A 16,233-nucleotide genomic window follows, 5' to 3' on the forward strand; every position below is an offset into this window, starting at 1 on the left:
GAGCGCCGTCCCGGCCGGAGTCAATGCAGTGTTCGGAAGAATTTATAATTACTCTGATTAAAAAAGCAAACCACAAAAACTTCCCCTTTCCTTCTCCCCTCCCTTTTCCTGAACTGACGCTGTGCATCTGGAAAAGCAAGCGAAAGAGATCGCTTCTGCCAAGATAAAATGAAAGCTACGCTTAAAAACAGTTAAGAAATTATTTTAAACCGCGCAAAAATAGTACTTGCTTTAATGGCATGCCAAAAAAAAAAAAAAAAAAAGTACTCTATAGCTTGAAAACTTTTAATTCCATCCCTGCCGCTTAAAATTAACAGGAGATTTAGCAATGTCAAGTCTTGTAAGCTAGAGGGACGCTTTTGAGGCCACGCCTCTTCATCCATCGGGGGTGGTAACACTGACACCCACACACACGCTTTTGGCTTTAGCCAGCCAAATAAGCTAACACAGTGAAATAATCACTTTAGGCTTAGGAGGTGGCACATTCTCTTTAGACTTCTAATTTGCTGGCTATAGCACCCAGCCCCATGAGCCACAGGTAAGGCAGTACAGTTTTGTTTCTGTAATGATAGGTTTCTTCAATAGAATGTTAAGAACATAAACCTTAGATCCAGTTCTCATCCCTCTCTCAGCTATCTCCAGTAGGAGAGGGGTGATGACACTTCCCTGTCTTTCCAAGCAGCACACACACATCTGAGTATGTTATTGAATAACTGACAAATTTGGTTTAAGTTTCCTTCAGTGTGGAAGCAATGTATAGAGGAACATACAAAATTACTTAAGAGGAGAAACTCTTCAATGGGTAGGAACAGAGGTTTGCTTAGTATCTCACAATGACATCTGTATTCACATGGAGCTTTAAACAGTGTCCTGGTGGTAGTGCTTCATCTATGGTCTGGTAACTCTGCCCCTGAAATCTTTCATACCATACCCCTGATTTAAGCCAAATGCATGGTGTGAGGGCAGGCATAAGGAAACCCACTACCACCACCACCCAGGAGCTGATAAGAGTTTCAGAAAACTCCAGCTTTCACTCAAGTTAAAAGTCAGTTGAGGTGCTAGTAAGAACACAACTGTCAGGAAAAAGACAAAAAAAATTAAAGACTTGCTTGTTTAGTAATGTACTGAAAAAGAAAGTTACATACAACAATATCCCTTTCTTACAAATATTGACCAACACTTTAAACATGAAAAGTCACTTTCCAAAAGTAAAAGTGTAAACAACCAGCCTTTACACTGTATTTAGCATGTCTGTAGCAGTGGAGTTTTACAGCTTGTCAGTTAGAATATTACACCTGGGCTTGTTAGCCAGCAGCATTTTTCCTTGATAAACAAACACATCACAGCATTGAAATGCAGAAATATTTATTTTGGTTTCCTTCATTGGTTTTGAAAATTGTTTTGGTTTTATAAAACATAGAAATAGCCAACACTAAGCAAACATTTGAATTTCAATGTAACAAACTACTGCTCTAACAGTTGACTTGGATTTGTGTACCTGAATTGCATACACATATGAAATTATGCTACAGAGTAGTGCATTACAATCACACACAAATCTTAGTGCAAACCTTGTTGTGCTTGTATTTTACATATATCCATGTTTTCAAAAAACAGCAATGAATGTTAATGCAAAACCAACTCTGTTAAGGATAGCAAAAGACTTAGGCTGTAATAAGGCTTATTTCTGCTGATTTTTCAAACAAAAGATAACTAGTTATTATTTTGCAATTTATCTGGGAATTAGGTTTTTATCCCTGAACAAGTACTATTCTGGGCCAACACACAGTTCTGTTGGCATATATAAATAATTCCAACTGCTGCAAAGCATCAGGCAAAAACAATTCTACCTGACCTATTTTGCTATTCAGTGAAGAATACTCAGTGGCTCATACATAAAGCACAGAAAACAGAGGTTATGTCAGAAGCTCTTCCACTTACAGAGGGCCTGGCGCATTTTTATAAAATGCATTTTAAATACAAGTTCATTACAGGGAAACAAGTGGCTAGGACAGGTGCAATGTTTACCCTGACTGTTAGCAAGCCCAGCCTCCTGATTGGGTTTTTAGGTCTTTAGTGTTCTTGCCAGAGTTGGGATCCTCTCATTTGCGAGGCTGGCGCCACTCCAGAATCATGCTACTGTAGCAGAGGCTACACTTGCTGAATGAATTGCATCCACACAGCACAGAACCACCACATGCAGACTTACTCTGAGGAACTTCTATTCATCACTCTCTTTTGTGTGGAGTGCTGACTTCTACCTTATAGAAGTACATCTCATAACTGGCTGCAGATGTAGAAGGGAGATACAGCTCAGATGCCTTGCCCCAGTTAATACTGGGACTAACAAAAGATGTGATACCAGCTATGCAACTGTAAGGGTTTGGGTTTTTTGGTGGTTGAGTGGTGGGGTTTTTTTGAAGAGATTAAGTAATTTTTCTGAGGATGCAAGATACTTAGAGGCATTTTCAAAGCTGCCAAATCCTTTGTGGAATTGACAACTGCAAAACACACTGCAGACAGCAAACATGCTGGCAATAAAACCTTAGCTCCTTGGTGAAGGTGAGTCCCATTTTTTACCAAGGAAATATTAAATAATTTACATATATTTACCATTTATAGTTAAGGCTCTTTTTGGAATTAATAGGTCACCATAAAAACAGTATGCAACACAACTTGACAGTAAGGCAGTGTTCCATTTCTTCAATGTTCCTATGGCAAGTACCCATTTTTGTACAAGTTAATGATTGCACAGTTTCCTTCCCTATTTTTGCTGTAGTCAAAATACAGATATGAAGGCCAACAGTAGACAGACATGTGCCACTTTCCTCATTCCATTCACAATTACATTTTGGCATTAGCATAGAGTTCATCTATCTGTGACTGGAAGTATTTCCGCAGTTCTGGTCTCTTTGCCTTCAGTGTTGGTGTCAACAGCCCGTTTTCAATGGAAAACATTTCAGTGTGCAGAAAAATGTCTTTCACCTGGAAAATAAAAAGTTACTAGCCAAGCTGTATTCCTTGGAATAGACAAGACTATTAAAAACTTGCCCAAACATCATAAAGCCTGTCACTTGAGAAGTTTTCCAGACAGAAATTAAAAGCAGTCTCTGGAGAATCAGATCATATCGGTGTTGAGAAGTTTAAAGAATTAGGTATTTGGTTCTCACAAGCAACATACCTGTTCAAATGACTTCAAACCAGATTCTTTCCCAACTCTCACCATGTCCTCCAGAATGTATTTTTTTACATCCTGTGGATACAGAAATACATTGTATAGCTTCATGCTTGCATAAGCATCAACTTGAAGAAGCTGATGCGGAACAGCTAACTGTTCAGTTAGATATGCCTTGCCTTGTTTTTGCATAGCTCTTGATAGGAGCCTTCAACTCCCTTTTTCTTGGCCCAGTTGTGCAGAGTATCAGGATCAGGTACCACAACAGCTACTAAGAAGGCCTAAAAAAAGAAAAAAGCTTGACAAAAATTCCCAACACTTTAAGTCAACACTTTAGTTGCTACACATTTCTTACTAGTCAGCTAGGCTTTGGGGAGCATTTCTGATCCTGCTGCAGGATCAGAGTCAGCAGCTTTCTGCTACCTGAACACAGGAGTGCAGTTAAGAGTAATTCTTTCAGTTCAGCTTCTGAAGACCCACATTTATCTTTACACTTGAAAACCCCCAAGATATCCAGGTTCTTTGTTGGTGTGTGGGGGTTTGTTTTGGTGTTTGTTTGTTTTTTTGGGTTTTTCCCCCTGCACACTGTTAGCAATTTATATTCAATCATTAGTATGCAAATTAGTTCAGCTCCACTACCTGGTCTGAAACTAAATCCAGAAACATGCTCTGTAACTGCTGGAATCCAATCAGAACCAAAATGTGTAACAATAAAAATTGAAGATAAAAATTTAAATTTCAGTCCCAAAGTTTGAGGTGGGCAGAAGGAAGAAAGGCTTTTCTGCAGTCTCCTTTTGCATTAATTTTTACAATTACCTGAAAAATCCTTACCTGCAAGCTCTCTCCATGGACAAACACCTGTGCAAGAGCTTCACATCTCAGATACACATTCTCTATTTTCTCTGGTGCTATGTACTCTCCCTGGGCTAGTTTAAATATATGTTTTTTCCGGTCAATGATCTTCAATGTACCATTCTGTTGACAGAAATAACTTTCACTCAGAGGAGGCACTTCAAGTGAAAAACCAATCTACACAGCTTAGGCATGCCACACTGGCACAGTAAAACTGTGCTAGAGCCAGAGAACTGTCAAACTAATGTTAGAAGAAAATAGGTTATGTATCCATCTCATGTAAACTGGGGAAAGTCTCAGGACTAGCACTGTCAATACCTTTTTAGTCCCAGGCACACAGATTTATCTACAACAGTAATTACCCACAAATTTTTGTCTTTCACCTAACTAATTCTGTTCAATACCAAGTGCTCTCTAATATATTTATTAAATTTCTGCTCATAACTATGAAAGTACCATTCCAGCTATGTAAGTTAACTTACTGGTAGCCATTTTCCAATATCTCCTGTGTGAAGCCAGCCATCTTTGTCCAGAGCCTCTGCCGTTTTTTCTGGATCTTTCAAATAGCCACGAAACACATTTGGCCCTTTGACACACACCTGAAAAGAGCCATTTGTTAATATATGCTTCTATGAAGGAAAGTTAGCAATCACTACTAGCAACAAATGCTTTCTCCAACAGTTCTTAACTCCCATTGAAAAGGCAAGAGGAAGTTTGCATTTGTACAGGAATTTCTACTCATGGTTTTTGGAGACCTAACATTTTCCAATAGTGTGAAATATAATAAGAAGCAATTGGAATGATCTGTTCTCTTCCATTCTAGCAGCAGTGCTCCTACCCACTATTTGAATAATTGGAACCTATCAGAAAAAAATTTGGTTTTATTTATGTGAAAAAATTTGGCTAGATCCAGAAATACTATCTCTCAGCCTGGCAACATGTTCATTTCAGCTTTGGTAAACAGCAGGGGCATTGTGCTAAAACTAGCAGAGAAAAGAAAAGTTGTGTATCAAGCAAATGGCACATTTGTTGTCCAAAAATTAGACTAGAAGGAATTACTAATGTAGTCCAGCAATCGATTCTTGAAAGACTCATCCCACCTATTTTCAGTGCCTACCCAGCATGCTGGTGAACTACAATACAATGAACATGAGATGTTGTCAATAGGAGGGAGATCAGAGAATTAGTGAGGGCTCTGATGACCTCATGGAGACAGTACCAAACTTGGGACCAAACCAAAGTCATATTTTACAAACCAAGTCACTTCTGTTATAAAACAGACCTTATCTGGAAGGATATGAATGAAAGAACTCTACGCATTCCAGTCAAGTTAAAGACTGGCCAAGCAAACGTTAATTTTTCATGGCTCCTACAATCACAGGAAGGCAGTTGGTGACAGCTTTTCCCAGTAGAGACAGCCAACCATTTATCTGTATCCTGCTATCTGGCACTGAGACCTCTTCCACACATGCTCATATAATTCAATTCACAAATTTATTCCTCTTGAACAGTGATAACTGGCAAAAGTGAAAAGCAAGGCTTGACAGAGCAGAGAATATTGAAAGCTTACTCTCAGAGAAGGGGACTAGAAATGTTTAACCCAGATGAAAAGCAGAAAATAAGGAGGAATATTTATTTTAGGCAAATGGATAAGGAGAGGCAATTCCATAGCCATGGGTTTTGGGTGCTGTGAAGTAAGTTACAACACTTCTTTTGTTATATTTAGAATAGTTTATACTGAGGAAGTTCGTCTTTCAGGCCTAAGATGGCATCTGATATATTAAGGTGCTACCATTTTTACTCAAGTCCAAAGTAACTCCTAAATGCAGCAAACTTTCACACTAGGTGCAAGCAAAACACTTTTAGGAGTTTTTTGTTTTAAAAACTATTTAACTATTTATTATTATAAGAATTTATACTCAATTCCTCTAGCAGGCCAAGCTTTAAGAGCATACTGAAAGTGAAGCAAAAATTATTGATGAAGACTAAATATGGAGTCATATGCAAGACAGAATAATTTTGACATTGTTCTCCACCTGCAAGCAGTTTCCCACCACCAAGACCAACTAAATCCTTGAGTATTTCTGGGAATTAAAGCCCAATGATTTGTCTCTAGTCTCATACAAATTACAACCAAAACAAATAAAGATTATAAATCCTTTGTAGCCACAAATTAGTTACTTGCTTAAGCTACTTTTAATTTCTCCTTCCCCCAGCTGCCCCAATTAGCCTCCTGAAAGCATATGAAAGACACCACAGTTAATCTGCTTTCGAGGCTTGGGGAAAATAAATTACTACATGAACATCTCTTCGAAGTATATACACAAAGTTAAACCTGTATATATTTTACTTCAAAACAGTATTTTAAAAGACAGCATAAAGCATCACATATAAAGCTGGGTCCTCAAAATGCAATTTGTAAAAAATACATGTTCAATTTGTGCAGACTGCAAATGAAAAAAGTTCAGAAAAATGTGCAGGCAGGAATCACAAATCATCATCAGCCTTCATGGCACTTGATCTCCATTTCTCTTAGAAGTTTCCAGCCACTTTAAATTACCTCATCTTACACATCACAAGCTGGGTAAGTGGCTACATGCATCAGCTGTTCTCTGGCCCACGGCAGTGGAGTGGGAGGGAAGCCCTCTGCCAGCATTCTGCTGAAGGATAACTGCAGTATGAGGTGGCTACACCTCCCAGCTATTCCGCAGCTGGAAGATGTTGCCTTGGTCATACAACCTTATGTATGGTCATATAACCCTCTGTTAACCTGTGGGATAACAGATCACTATGGAAGCTGTTTCTTCTGCCCTCCAATATACTATTTCCTGGTTTGCTTCTGTGAATCATTAACTGATACTGCATGCGGACATCTTCGATTTTAGGTAGCAGGCCATGTTTAGCGCTTCTACTAATCTCAGTTATTTCAGGAACAAAAAACCCATTTTCCAAGATTTCCCAAGAGGCTCATACTGACTTTCCAACATTACTTACCTCACCCTCTCCTTTGGCAGCGAAGTAATTCATTTCTTGTACATCAACAAGCTTGATGGCATTGCATGGCATTGGTGCTCCAACATGACCTATTGAACAGAGTAACACTTCAATAGCCTGATGCTTTTTAGTCAGATCCTGAAAAAAGTAAGCTGCTTACACACTGAAGAAAGATGGAAAACTGATTTCTGGTAGCTTAAATTTGCCAGGACTGAAACATTAAATTCTCAGATATCCCTAAGAATGTTACAAGCTGAACCATGTATTCAGGCTTGCTTTTTCTTATAATCAGGATCCTCTCTCTACAGAGATATTTAAGTAGCAGAAGCCCCACTAGTTTCAATTAGCAATATTATTTCAGTTAAGGAACTAGAGATGTAACAGCTGAGGGAAGTGCAGACTGTTGATTCCAACACCAAAAAATGCCATTTGTATTTCCAGCCTGCCTTTATACACAGAAGATTCCTGTTTGATAGAAACTACAAAGGGTTAATACTATGACCTCCCTTCTCCTAAAGCTACTTCAACTTACAAGAACAGATCCTATTAGAAGTTTGAATTACTGTACATTCATAGCTATTTAGGGGTAGAAACATCAAGGGATCCCTTCAAAACTTTTTTTATTTCACTTGAAGAAAACCAATCATATCCTTCGTGATAGGGGTTACTGAAGATTAAATAAAGTGACCTCTAAAAATTTCAGGACCCTGACATTTACCAGACAGGTAGAGAGCTGAACATCATACCTGCTGTCCAGTCGCCAGGCAATGACAGGGAGCATCCAGCTGTGCATTCAGTCTGTCCATAACCTTCATAGAACTAGAAGGTGAAATCAAAATATAATCTAAGACCATTACTTTTCAACACAGTTTTTTCATTAAAAAGCAACTAACATTTTGTTTCTGTTCTTCTAATTGTTTACATTTGAGTGTACCAAAATCCTCAGCATCTTCTAAAAAAAAAAAGAAATACTGATTTATTAGTTTCATCACAATACACAATTTTAAGTGCTAATATTCCACCTTCAGTTCCAATATTTACTCAGTTTCACTCAGTTTCACACAGTATGTGACACCTATTTAGATTAAAACAGAAAACAGCAGAGGAAGCAAGAAAGAAATGAAGAACCGTAGCACTAGTAGTGACTTTATTCATGTAATTTAAAAATAGCTTTGTCTGAGACAGCCGGAAATGGAATCCGTATGCCCCATCACAGCTCTGTGATTGTTATACACAAGACAGGCTTCCCTTTTCTGTGCAAAATGCATTGTTACACCAGCACACCGCTGAAAAACTTCAGGAAATTATGAAAGCCTAATATTTTAGAGTATTTTTGTTTCCTATCCTTGAAATTTATTTAATTTCAACACATTTGTTCTATGCCACTGTTGTTCAAATTTTACCTCAAAGCAAATACTTTGAAGAGACTCTGAAGATAAATGCAATGTGCGCAATCTGATTCACCCCAGCCTCATCTTCAAAACAGCAACACTACAATATCATCACATTATTAGGTTTTCTACAGTGGTTACAAATACTTCTGTAAGCAAGGCAAACTCCAGAAACTTAAATCAAGTATGTAAGTTATTGCTTACTGCAGCCCATCAAAAAAATCTTTCCTCTAAGACAGGAACGACACTTCAGACAGCTGATTACTTCAGTTAAAAGACTTTGGGATGAATATGGAAATTTCATGGGACTGAGAGAAGCTTGGGAAAAGAGCACGCACTTGTATGGTCTCCAAGAATACCAGAAAGAGTTATCCATATAATCAGACTGCTAGAAAAACTCTAAAAAACCTGGAGATGGATATTAAAATATTTAGGGTTTAGGACTAAGGCCAGGCAACTCACCTGACAGCCAAGAGCTGCTCTCAGGAAGGTCAGTACACTTGCAGACACAGGTGCTGCTCCTGTAACCATCAGCCTTACTTTTCCTCCCAAACTTGCCTACAATAGACACAAGATACTGTGGACACCAAAAGCATTTTAGAAAAACTTCGAGTCACCTTTTATGACACCCTTAGCCACTGTTCACCTACAGTGCCACCCACAAATGTTAGAGAGTAAAAGTTTAGTCTGCTGTTGCAAGCTGTCTTTCTTGCAGTGTTTTTAGTTTCATTAATGGCTAGAAGATATGGGATCTCAAACATACAGTATCTATACAGACTGTGATGTCACTGCAATGCAGACTCTGCCAAGAAGAGCTCAAGCCATGGCCTTACAGTGATGGCTTTATTTTTAACTGCCTTGTATCAACTTCTCATACATACTGAATGCTATAAAAAGCAGCCACATGGGCATGTTGTACAGCCAAGGTTAAGGCCATAGCAAGTGAGTCTCAGATATAATAGCAGGCATAACTTACTAGCGACCAACAGGGAGAAGACAATGGGGGCTACAGGTGGCACTGTGTCATACTTAGCATTCTTTCTTCAGAAGGACAATGTTTGCTTTCAAAGTGTCAAGAGAGAAGCACCAGACTGTTTCAGAGTGACTGAATTTCTGCCCTAATTTCTGGGCAGAGGGCAGCAATATAGAATACACATCATAAAGTCACCCCAAGACACTTCCTTAATACAGTTAGCTGATACTCTGAGAACTAAGGGAATTGAAAAAATGAGATTGAAAATAAAAAGATAGCTCTGATTTTTGCTCTGAGTAGCCAGGTAGTCTTTAATCAGTGAAAAAGCCATACCAGACTATATTCCTATGAAATATGAACCATCCCTATGAAATTCAACAATTGCAGACTTCAACTCAGAGGCTTTCAAGCATACCTGTATTTTACGGAAGATGACTTTATCCCAGAAGCTGTTATTTCTAACGATACCACTTCTGAGTTCTGCTTCTTTCCTCTTGGAAGCAAAATCCAGCAGCCACCTCTTTAATGAAGTATCTGCCTGCCCAAAAATCTATTAAGAAAGATGGACTATGGTTAGAATACCATTCCCTTTTCCTTACAGATGCATGCATAGAGACTCAACAGTGAAAACCAAATAAATTAAAACAACCTTTATTGATAGGCATCTTAATTCTAGAAAGAAATACTTGTGCATTTTTATTTTGACCTCAGTTCAAGGGTTGAAATTGGCACTTAACTGATTCTTGATATCCATCAAACTGTGTGATGTTGTTTCAATGTATAATTTCTTTGTTAAAACATATGAATGAAAATGGATGGTTTACTTCTTTATTCTAGTATCTTCAAAATTCAAACTGAGCAGAAGCCTCAGCATTTCCTGAAAAGCACCCTATCATAATACATAAGTAATAAGGGGTGTTGCAAGGAGATGCAGGTCACTTCAGAAACACCAAATGGAAATCTACCTTGCATATACAAATTTGCACTTTAGATCACTTCACAAACACTCCTTCTAGTTGTTCTCAGGAAGCCAGAGAGCAGACTCAAGAGCACCCCACATGTTAGTATATTCATTTGGAAAGAGGAAGACTCAGCATTATGCCTGAAAGGATGTAGACTGCAGCATTATGGCCCCCTGACACACCACTTCCCAACTTGCTGGCTTCACATGCTAGGTTACTGCAAGGGTAGGTGAGGTTGAAAACAGTGGAAGCCTCAGGGCACCAGACTAAACACACAAGAGAAAATAATAGAACTAAGTCCCAAGCTTTGACTTTGCTTCTCAAATTCCAGTAGAGCATGTGCGAGCAGAATGAGGAGATACATTTTAAGTACTAAAACCTGGTCTCAGGTTTTCCTCCCCTCCAAATGGATTCCAATTGCACTAGTTTTTCCTGAGCCAAACAGAACCTTGTGTTACTTGGTGTTCCTCTAGTCTCATGATCAGAGAAATGTCCTGGCTACGGCATAGACAGCTCTGCCATTTCTTTAGCAGTCACAGGATTTATTATATCCTTTAGCTCCCCTGGCTGTATCCTAAAAGGAGTCAGTCACCCATATGCAAAAGGCCAGTTAAAACCTGAAGTTCAAGAAAGAATCTACTTTCAAATTCCCATCTCAGATGACGCTGAGCAGGCATGCAGCACACACAGGAGTGGGGGTACTGACACACCTTGTCCCCAGCACTCCCAGCTGGCTGGTTTACCATTTTCCCAGCTAGGACACACTGGCTGCCGTGTAGGAAATTTGTATGTGTCCATGCAAACATAAGCAAACACCTGACCTTGCTTTGCAAATTCCACTCCATGAGTCAGATGCTAAAAAAGTGGCATGCAGATGCCAAGCCTCATTTTCGTGTTGTAGACTGGACTCAAATAACTTGCTCAGAGCAAAGCACTAATCCATTAACCAAGACAGAGAGAATCAAGTCCCCTAGTCAGACTTTTGAACACAAGTATTTGCTGCCTGTAAGTGTTTTAATGCAACCAGTACTACTCCCTGCACTTTCAGCTCTCTTTCAGAAAGAGTTGTTAGCATGCCAATTTAATATCCCAGGGCATAGTAGTTACTCCTTCTCTGGCAGCACAAACTTTACGGAGTCTCTTAAAAGCCTGCACAGGTCTGGACTCATGCCTGTAAACTTACCTTGTCAAACATTCTGTTCAACAGTCTTGGTACTACAGGAAATACAGTTGGCTGCAGTGTTTTTAGGTCATCCATTAGCAGTCTGATATCCCCTTGAAAGAATCCTATCCGGGCTCCATGGCACAGAACCACACACTGTAAGAAAAAAGTAAACACTCTGAAAATGCAGGAGGTACAATGTGTTCCCAGCTCTATATGTATGACAATCCTATGCAGTGTAGATCCACCTTAAATTCTCTCAACTTCTGGACTAGTTTTGCAGCATTCTGACACTATAAAGAAAGCACTAGAAAGACCAAGTAGCAAGACATGTCTGGCATACACAAACCAGACTTTCAAGTTTAGCACAAAAGCCCCTACCCAAGAAGGGCAGTTAGTCAAATAAGGCAATGCCGGTGACTCAAGAGGTAGCAAAAGACTGAAAAGCAGAACTTCTCCATTTGAAATATTTAACAAGCTTATTTAAAAATATTAGACTTCTGTTTGTCCCCTACTTTATACCTAAAAATTCTGTATTTATAGTCAGCACATGCTATTTACTAGTCCAGTGAGGATTTCTGCCTTATGCTAGTTTATTTCCATTCCTTGCATTCTGGTTTTCCTTCTGATTTCACAGGACCGATGTGAGCAGAGGACTTGCTCTTAGGTTATCAAGATGCTCTTTAGAAGATTCTAGCAGAGCCAAAGCTTATTTCTGCATCACTTCAGACCTACACAAAGGTAGGCAGACTTAATCCTATTGTGTTCCATATTTTCTGTCTAGAAGCTTCACCACCTACTTTACACACCCCCCCTTACTTTCCTATTTTTTTGACTTTTTAACATCTCTCCTCTCCTTGTGTTTATACCTATGTGCTTTTATTTCTCCTGCTTCCTCCATAACACCTACTCCTCCATTTCCTACTATCCATTCTCTTATTTGCTGCATGAGACATGCTAAAATGTCACTTTCCCCCTCCACCTGTGTTTTGCCACCATCTACTAAAAGGAGCAACTATATCAATCTATATAGACTGATCAGCAACTGTCTTTACTAGGTGGGAACATACTTGTCAAGTCAAGTTCATTGACCCTCTAACTTCCATATGATGCCAAAACCAAGGAAACATCTACTTTAAAAGAGAACTCTAAAGACTGGTTCTCACAGAGTCTGTCTTCGTCTCTGCCCCAAACAGCAAGAAATCTTTTCTCCTCTCTACCAGTAATGTTCTTAGTTAATTTCCTTATGCAGATATACCAGCTATTTTGTACAGGCCTCAAACAGCAGAGGAATACTGCAATCCAAAGACTCTTTTCATTTTGTCCTTTAAAATACAAATTCCCATCTTGTTTCCACTGCATAATCAAAAGCAGAGCTGTTACCTACAGAGCTTGTATGTTCCAGTGCAAGACAGGGGAGTAAAACAGACACTGAAGTATAACTGCTATCAAGGTTACCAGCTAGAAAAAGTGCTGAATGCCCAGGGGCATTCCTCAGATATGTACTATTCCAAATCTTTTTAACATAGACACACACATACATATATATGACATACATATGAATATATACATTTTTGTATGTATATATACACACATCAGTAGAAAACATAGGATTCCTAAAAGAAGTCATAAAACAATTTCTGGCTTCATATGCCTTTTCGTGCTTTCATGGATGCTCCCTCTATAAACCTTCAACACATGTATCTGCAATCTCACCTAAGGAAGAGGTGTTAATCCAGCTTCAATAAGTGCAGTAATTAACACCTGAACATCTTACATACAATAGAGGCACAAGGGAACTGCATCTATTCAATAATGCATAATACCCAGCATAGGCTCAGAGGTCCTCAAGACTGCCAGTATTACGACAACCTCAGTCCTTTCATTCTCAAAAAATAAGCCTCAGATTTTGCTATATGGTAAAACAAGTGATCCAAGAGAACTTCAAAGTTTGTCACTCAAGTGGCTTTAAAAGCCACTTCCATTTCTTGGAAGAAAATTCCACTGAAACAAAATCCCTTCCTTTTCACTGAAATTTCTTAGAAGCAATAGTAAGTTTCAATTTAAAATTAGTTTTGTGTAAGCAAACAGGATGCCTCATAAAATAAATTTTTGAGGTTTGCAGACTAAAGAATGGCATGGATTTTTAATAAAGCACTAATTATATTGGAAGTAATTTCTAGGCAGTGTGCATGTGCTAAAGGATGGTCTCACATTCTAGTGAACCAGTTTTTATTAACCCTAGCTCTAAGGTTAATGTTTATATTTTGGCATGAAAACCAATTGTCTAGTGCTCACTATGTACTGCTTACGGGACACTGCTTGCCTGAACCTTATTTCAAGCTTTCACACACACTTGCAAGAGTCAAGAAGGAAGAGCATGTATCACCTGGATGCATTCTGCAAGAAAAATAACGCTTCTCAATAATTCAGTAAAACAAACAGATGCTTACCTCAACAATCCTCTCAAACATATGAGCCAGGGGCAGGAATGATATCAGAACATCATCAGAGGAAGGTATAAATGTTTTCTGGAAGTGTTAGCAAAAGTTTAATTCTCATTGATTCTCTATTTTTCCCAAATTAAACACAACAGTGAAATCTAGCACCTAAACTCTAGAGCACAGCCCCTGCTTTAGTTTTGTTTGTAATGAAGCTGCATTGTCTTTTTTCATTAAAGAGATTACAGCAATGACTTTCTAACATGAATAAAGATGCACAGCAGAAGATTAGTAAAATTTATCATTCATAGGAGTCTGAAGAGAAATAAATTCTGATAGAAGCCATAGAGTTCCATTACATATATTGGGAGAGCAGGGGGACAAAAAAGGTTAAAATACTATTGGTTTGAAAACATACACTTTCATCTTAGATTAGGAAGCTTGTTTATCCAATTTACCCTAAGGTTGATATCAGAAGTGCCTTACATGAGCTAACTGTGAGACCAGTTGCTTAATTTAAGAACAGTTCTCCTTGCACTAATGAGATATTCTGCCATGGGCTTACAGTGTATCATGTACATTCACATCAGGATTATTGTATCACTTTGCTTACATCAGAACAGATTGGAAATGTGTCAGTTTCTTGACCATGACAGAATAACCAGAAAACATTGACTTCTGACTAGTGGGCACAGAGTACTGTCAAGTTGCATTTTCACTTGGATCTTACTAAAATTTAAGACCAAAGTTGGAGATTTCAATGTTTGTTTTACTCATGAGATTATTTCCCTTCAAGCAAGTCCACAATGTTTATCTTTGGCAGTTTACCTCTGTAGTTTTCACAAAAGCTGAAGCATTGCTGACTATATTTTGATGAGTGATCACAGCTCCTTTAGGGTTTCCTAAGGAAGAAGGACATCAGGATTCAACAGTGAAATTTACATCATTAAAGTTCAGCTAGCAGTAGGCAAAACAAATCTGATAGCATTCTTTAATATTAATACATTTCTTTGTGTATCAATTAAACAAAGCACTGTCAAGAACAGCTGGCAACAGTTAAGTAACAAGTTTGTGATGAAGTCATATAATTTTTTAAGGCGCCCAAAGCCTTGAGAAATTGTCATGTTTTTGGATATGTTTCTCATTCAAAATTCAACTCTTCTGTGAAGACACAGCTACCAAATCCAGATTTCTTTTCTCAATCTGTTTTAAAAATGTAGCTTGCTACTGCAGTCTTTCCTTATGCTCCATGCCAGTGGGTATTAATTCACAAATGTCAAGTGAGTGACATCTAGACAGTCTGTTTGGTCTTACAGCAAGGTTGCTTAGACCTATGGAACAATCTTGCTGATAAAATACAAAAAAAAGATTATGGAAGAACTGATAGTCTGAAGTCTGATGCAGAGCCCTTATTATGTAAACACAAATTCAGTATTTAATTTACTTCCAAGCACAAAAATGTAACATCTCCACCCCCCAATACTGCAACTCTGTATTGATAAATGGAAAAAAAAATTCTAAAAATCAAAGGCAACCTTATCATAACACTACCCCAGCTACTACTTGCCAAAAAGGTGCAGCAGCAAGGGTAAATCTTGGAAAGAAAGAAAGTAGGAGGGCTTCTGAATTATTTTTGCACACACAAAATAATAAATTCTACATAATATAATGAGTTGTACCTGTTGTTCCACTGGTGAAACAGATGACTGCTACATCTTCTGGCTTTGGAGGCTATGAGAGTTAAGAAAGTATTAGTATGGTTAAGATAGCAAGGAAAAATATTTTCCTGGGCAAAACATCAGGATACTAGTGTTACTTCTGAGCTACGGGAGATCAAACTAGCAAGTTTCCCTAAAGAATGCTAACCAGCTTCACATTGTCACTTGAATCAATATCACACTTACCATAGGTTTTTGCCTGTGTGCTCTTCCTAGCTCCTACGGAAAGGAGAGAAGAGAGAGAGAGTTTAGACATAAGCATGTAACTTTCTTTCTTTAAATTTATCAAGCATTACTAAACACTATAGTACTTCATTATTTAGACTCTCTGTTAAGGCATTTTAACTTGTTTAGCAACCCAGTGCTAATGGGTAGCACCCCTGGCCATGGCTGGAGAGTAGGTGGGAACTAGATGATCTTTAAGGTTCCTTCCAACCCAAACTATTCTGGGATTCTATGGTTATTTTAAGAGTAACAAAGGCTTTACAGGACATTTTAAATATATATATAGAATAACTACCATGTTCTACAAATACAAAAATGATAACTTAATCTAACTCACAGG

General features: G+C 38.4%; 1 protein-coding gene across 3 annotated transcripts in view; it reads right to left on the reverse strand.

The window, feature by feature from the left end:
• Window positions 1-1,348: 1,348 nt before the first annotated feature.
• ACSL1 (acyl-CoA synthetase long chain family member 1) overlaps window positions 1,349-16,233 on the reverse strand; it is a 38,612-nt gene continuing 23,727 nt past the window's right edge. For all 3 annotated transcript variants that reach the window (XM_082282203.1, XM_082282204.1, XM_082282205.1), the window contains exons 8-21: window positions 15,855-15,887; window positions 15,630-15,681; window positions 14,779-14,852; window positions 13,963-14,040; window positions 11,531-11,665; window positions 9,801-9,935; window positions 8,875-8,970; window positions 7,768-7,840; window positions 7,022-7,110; window positions 4,510-4,626; window positions 4,007-4,150; window positions 3,355-3,456; window positions 3,182-3,253; window positions 1,349-2,985 (exon numbers count right to left, since the gene is read on the reverse strand). In XM_082282203.1, the coding sequence (XP_082138329.1) occupies window positions 2,845-2,985; window positions 3,182-3,253; window positions 3,355-3,456; window positions 4,007-4,150; window positions 4,510-4,626; window positions 7,022-7,110; window positions 7,768-7,840; window positions 8,875-8,970; window positions 9,801-9,935; window positions 11,531-11,665; window positions 13,963-14,040; window positions 14,779-14,852; window positions 15,630-15,681; window positions 15,855-15,887 (1,341 nt within the window). In that variant the 3' untranslated portion in view covers window positions 1,349-2,844. The remainder of the gene's footprint in view (window positions 2,986-3,181; window positions 3,254-3,354; window positions 3,457-4,006; window positions 4,151-4,509; window positions 4,627-7,021; window positions 7,111-7,767; window positions 7,841-8,874; window positions 8,971-9,800; window positions 9,936-11,530; window positions 11,666-13,962; window positions 14,041-14,778; window positions 14,853-15,629; window positions 15,682-15,854; window positions 15,888-16,233) is intronic.

Source organism: Coloeus monedula (assembly GCF_965178545.1).
Source record: "Coloeus monedula genome assembly, chromosome: 5".
NCBI classification, from domain to species: domain Eukaryota; kingdom Metazoa; phylum Chordata; class Aves; order Passeriformes; family Corvidae; genus Coloeus; species Coloeus monedula.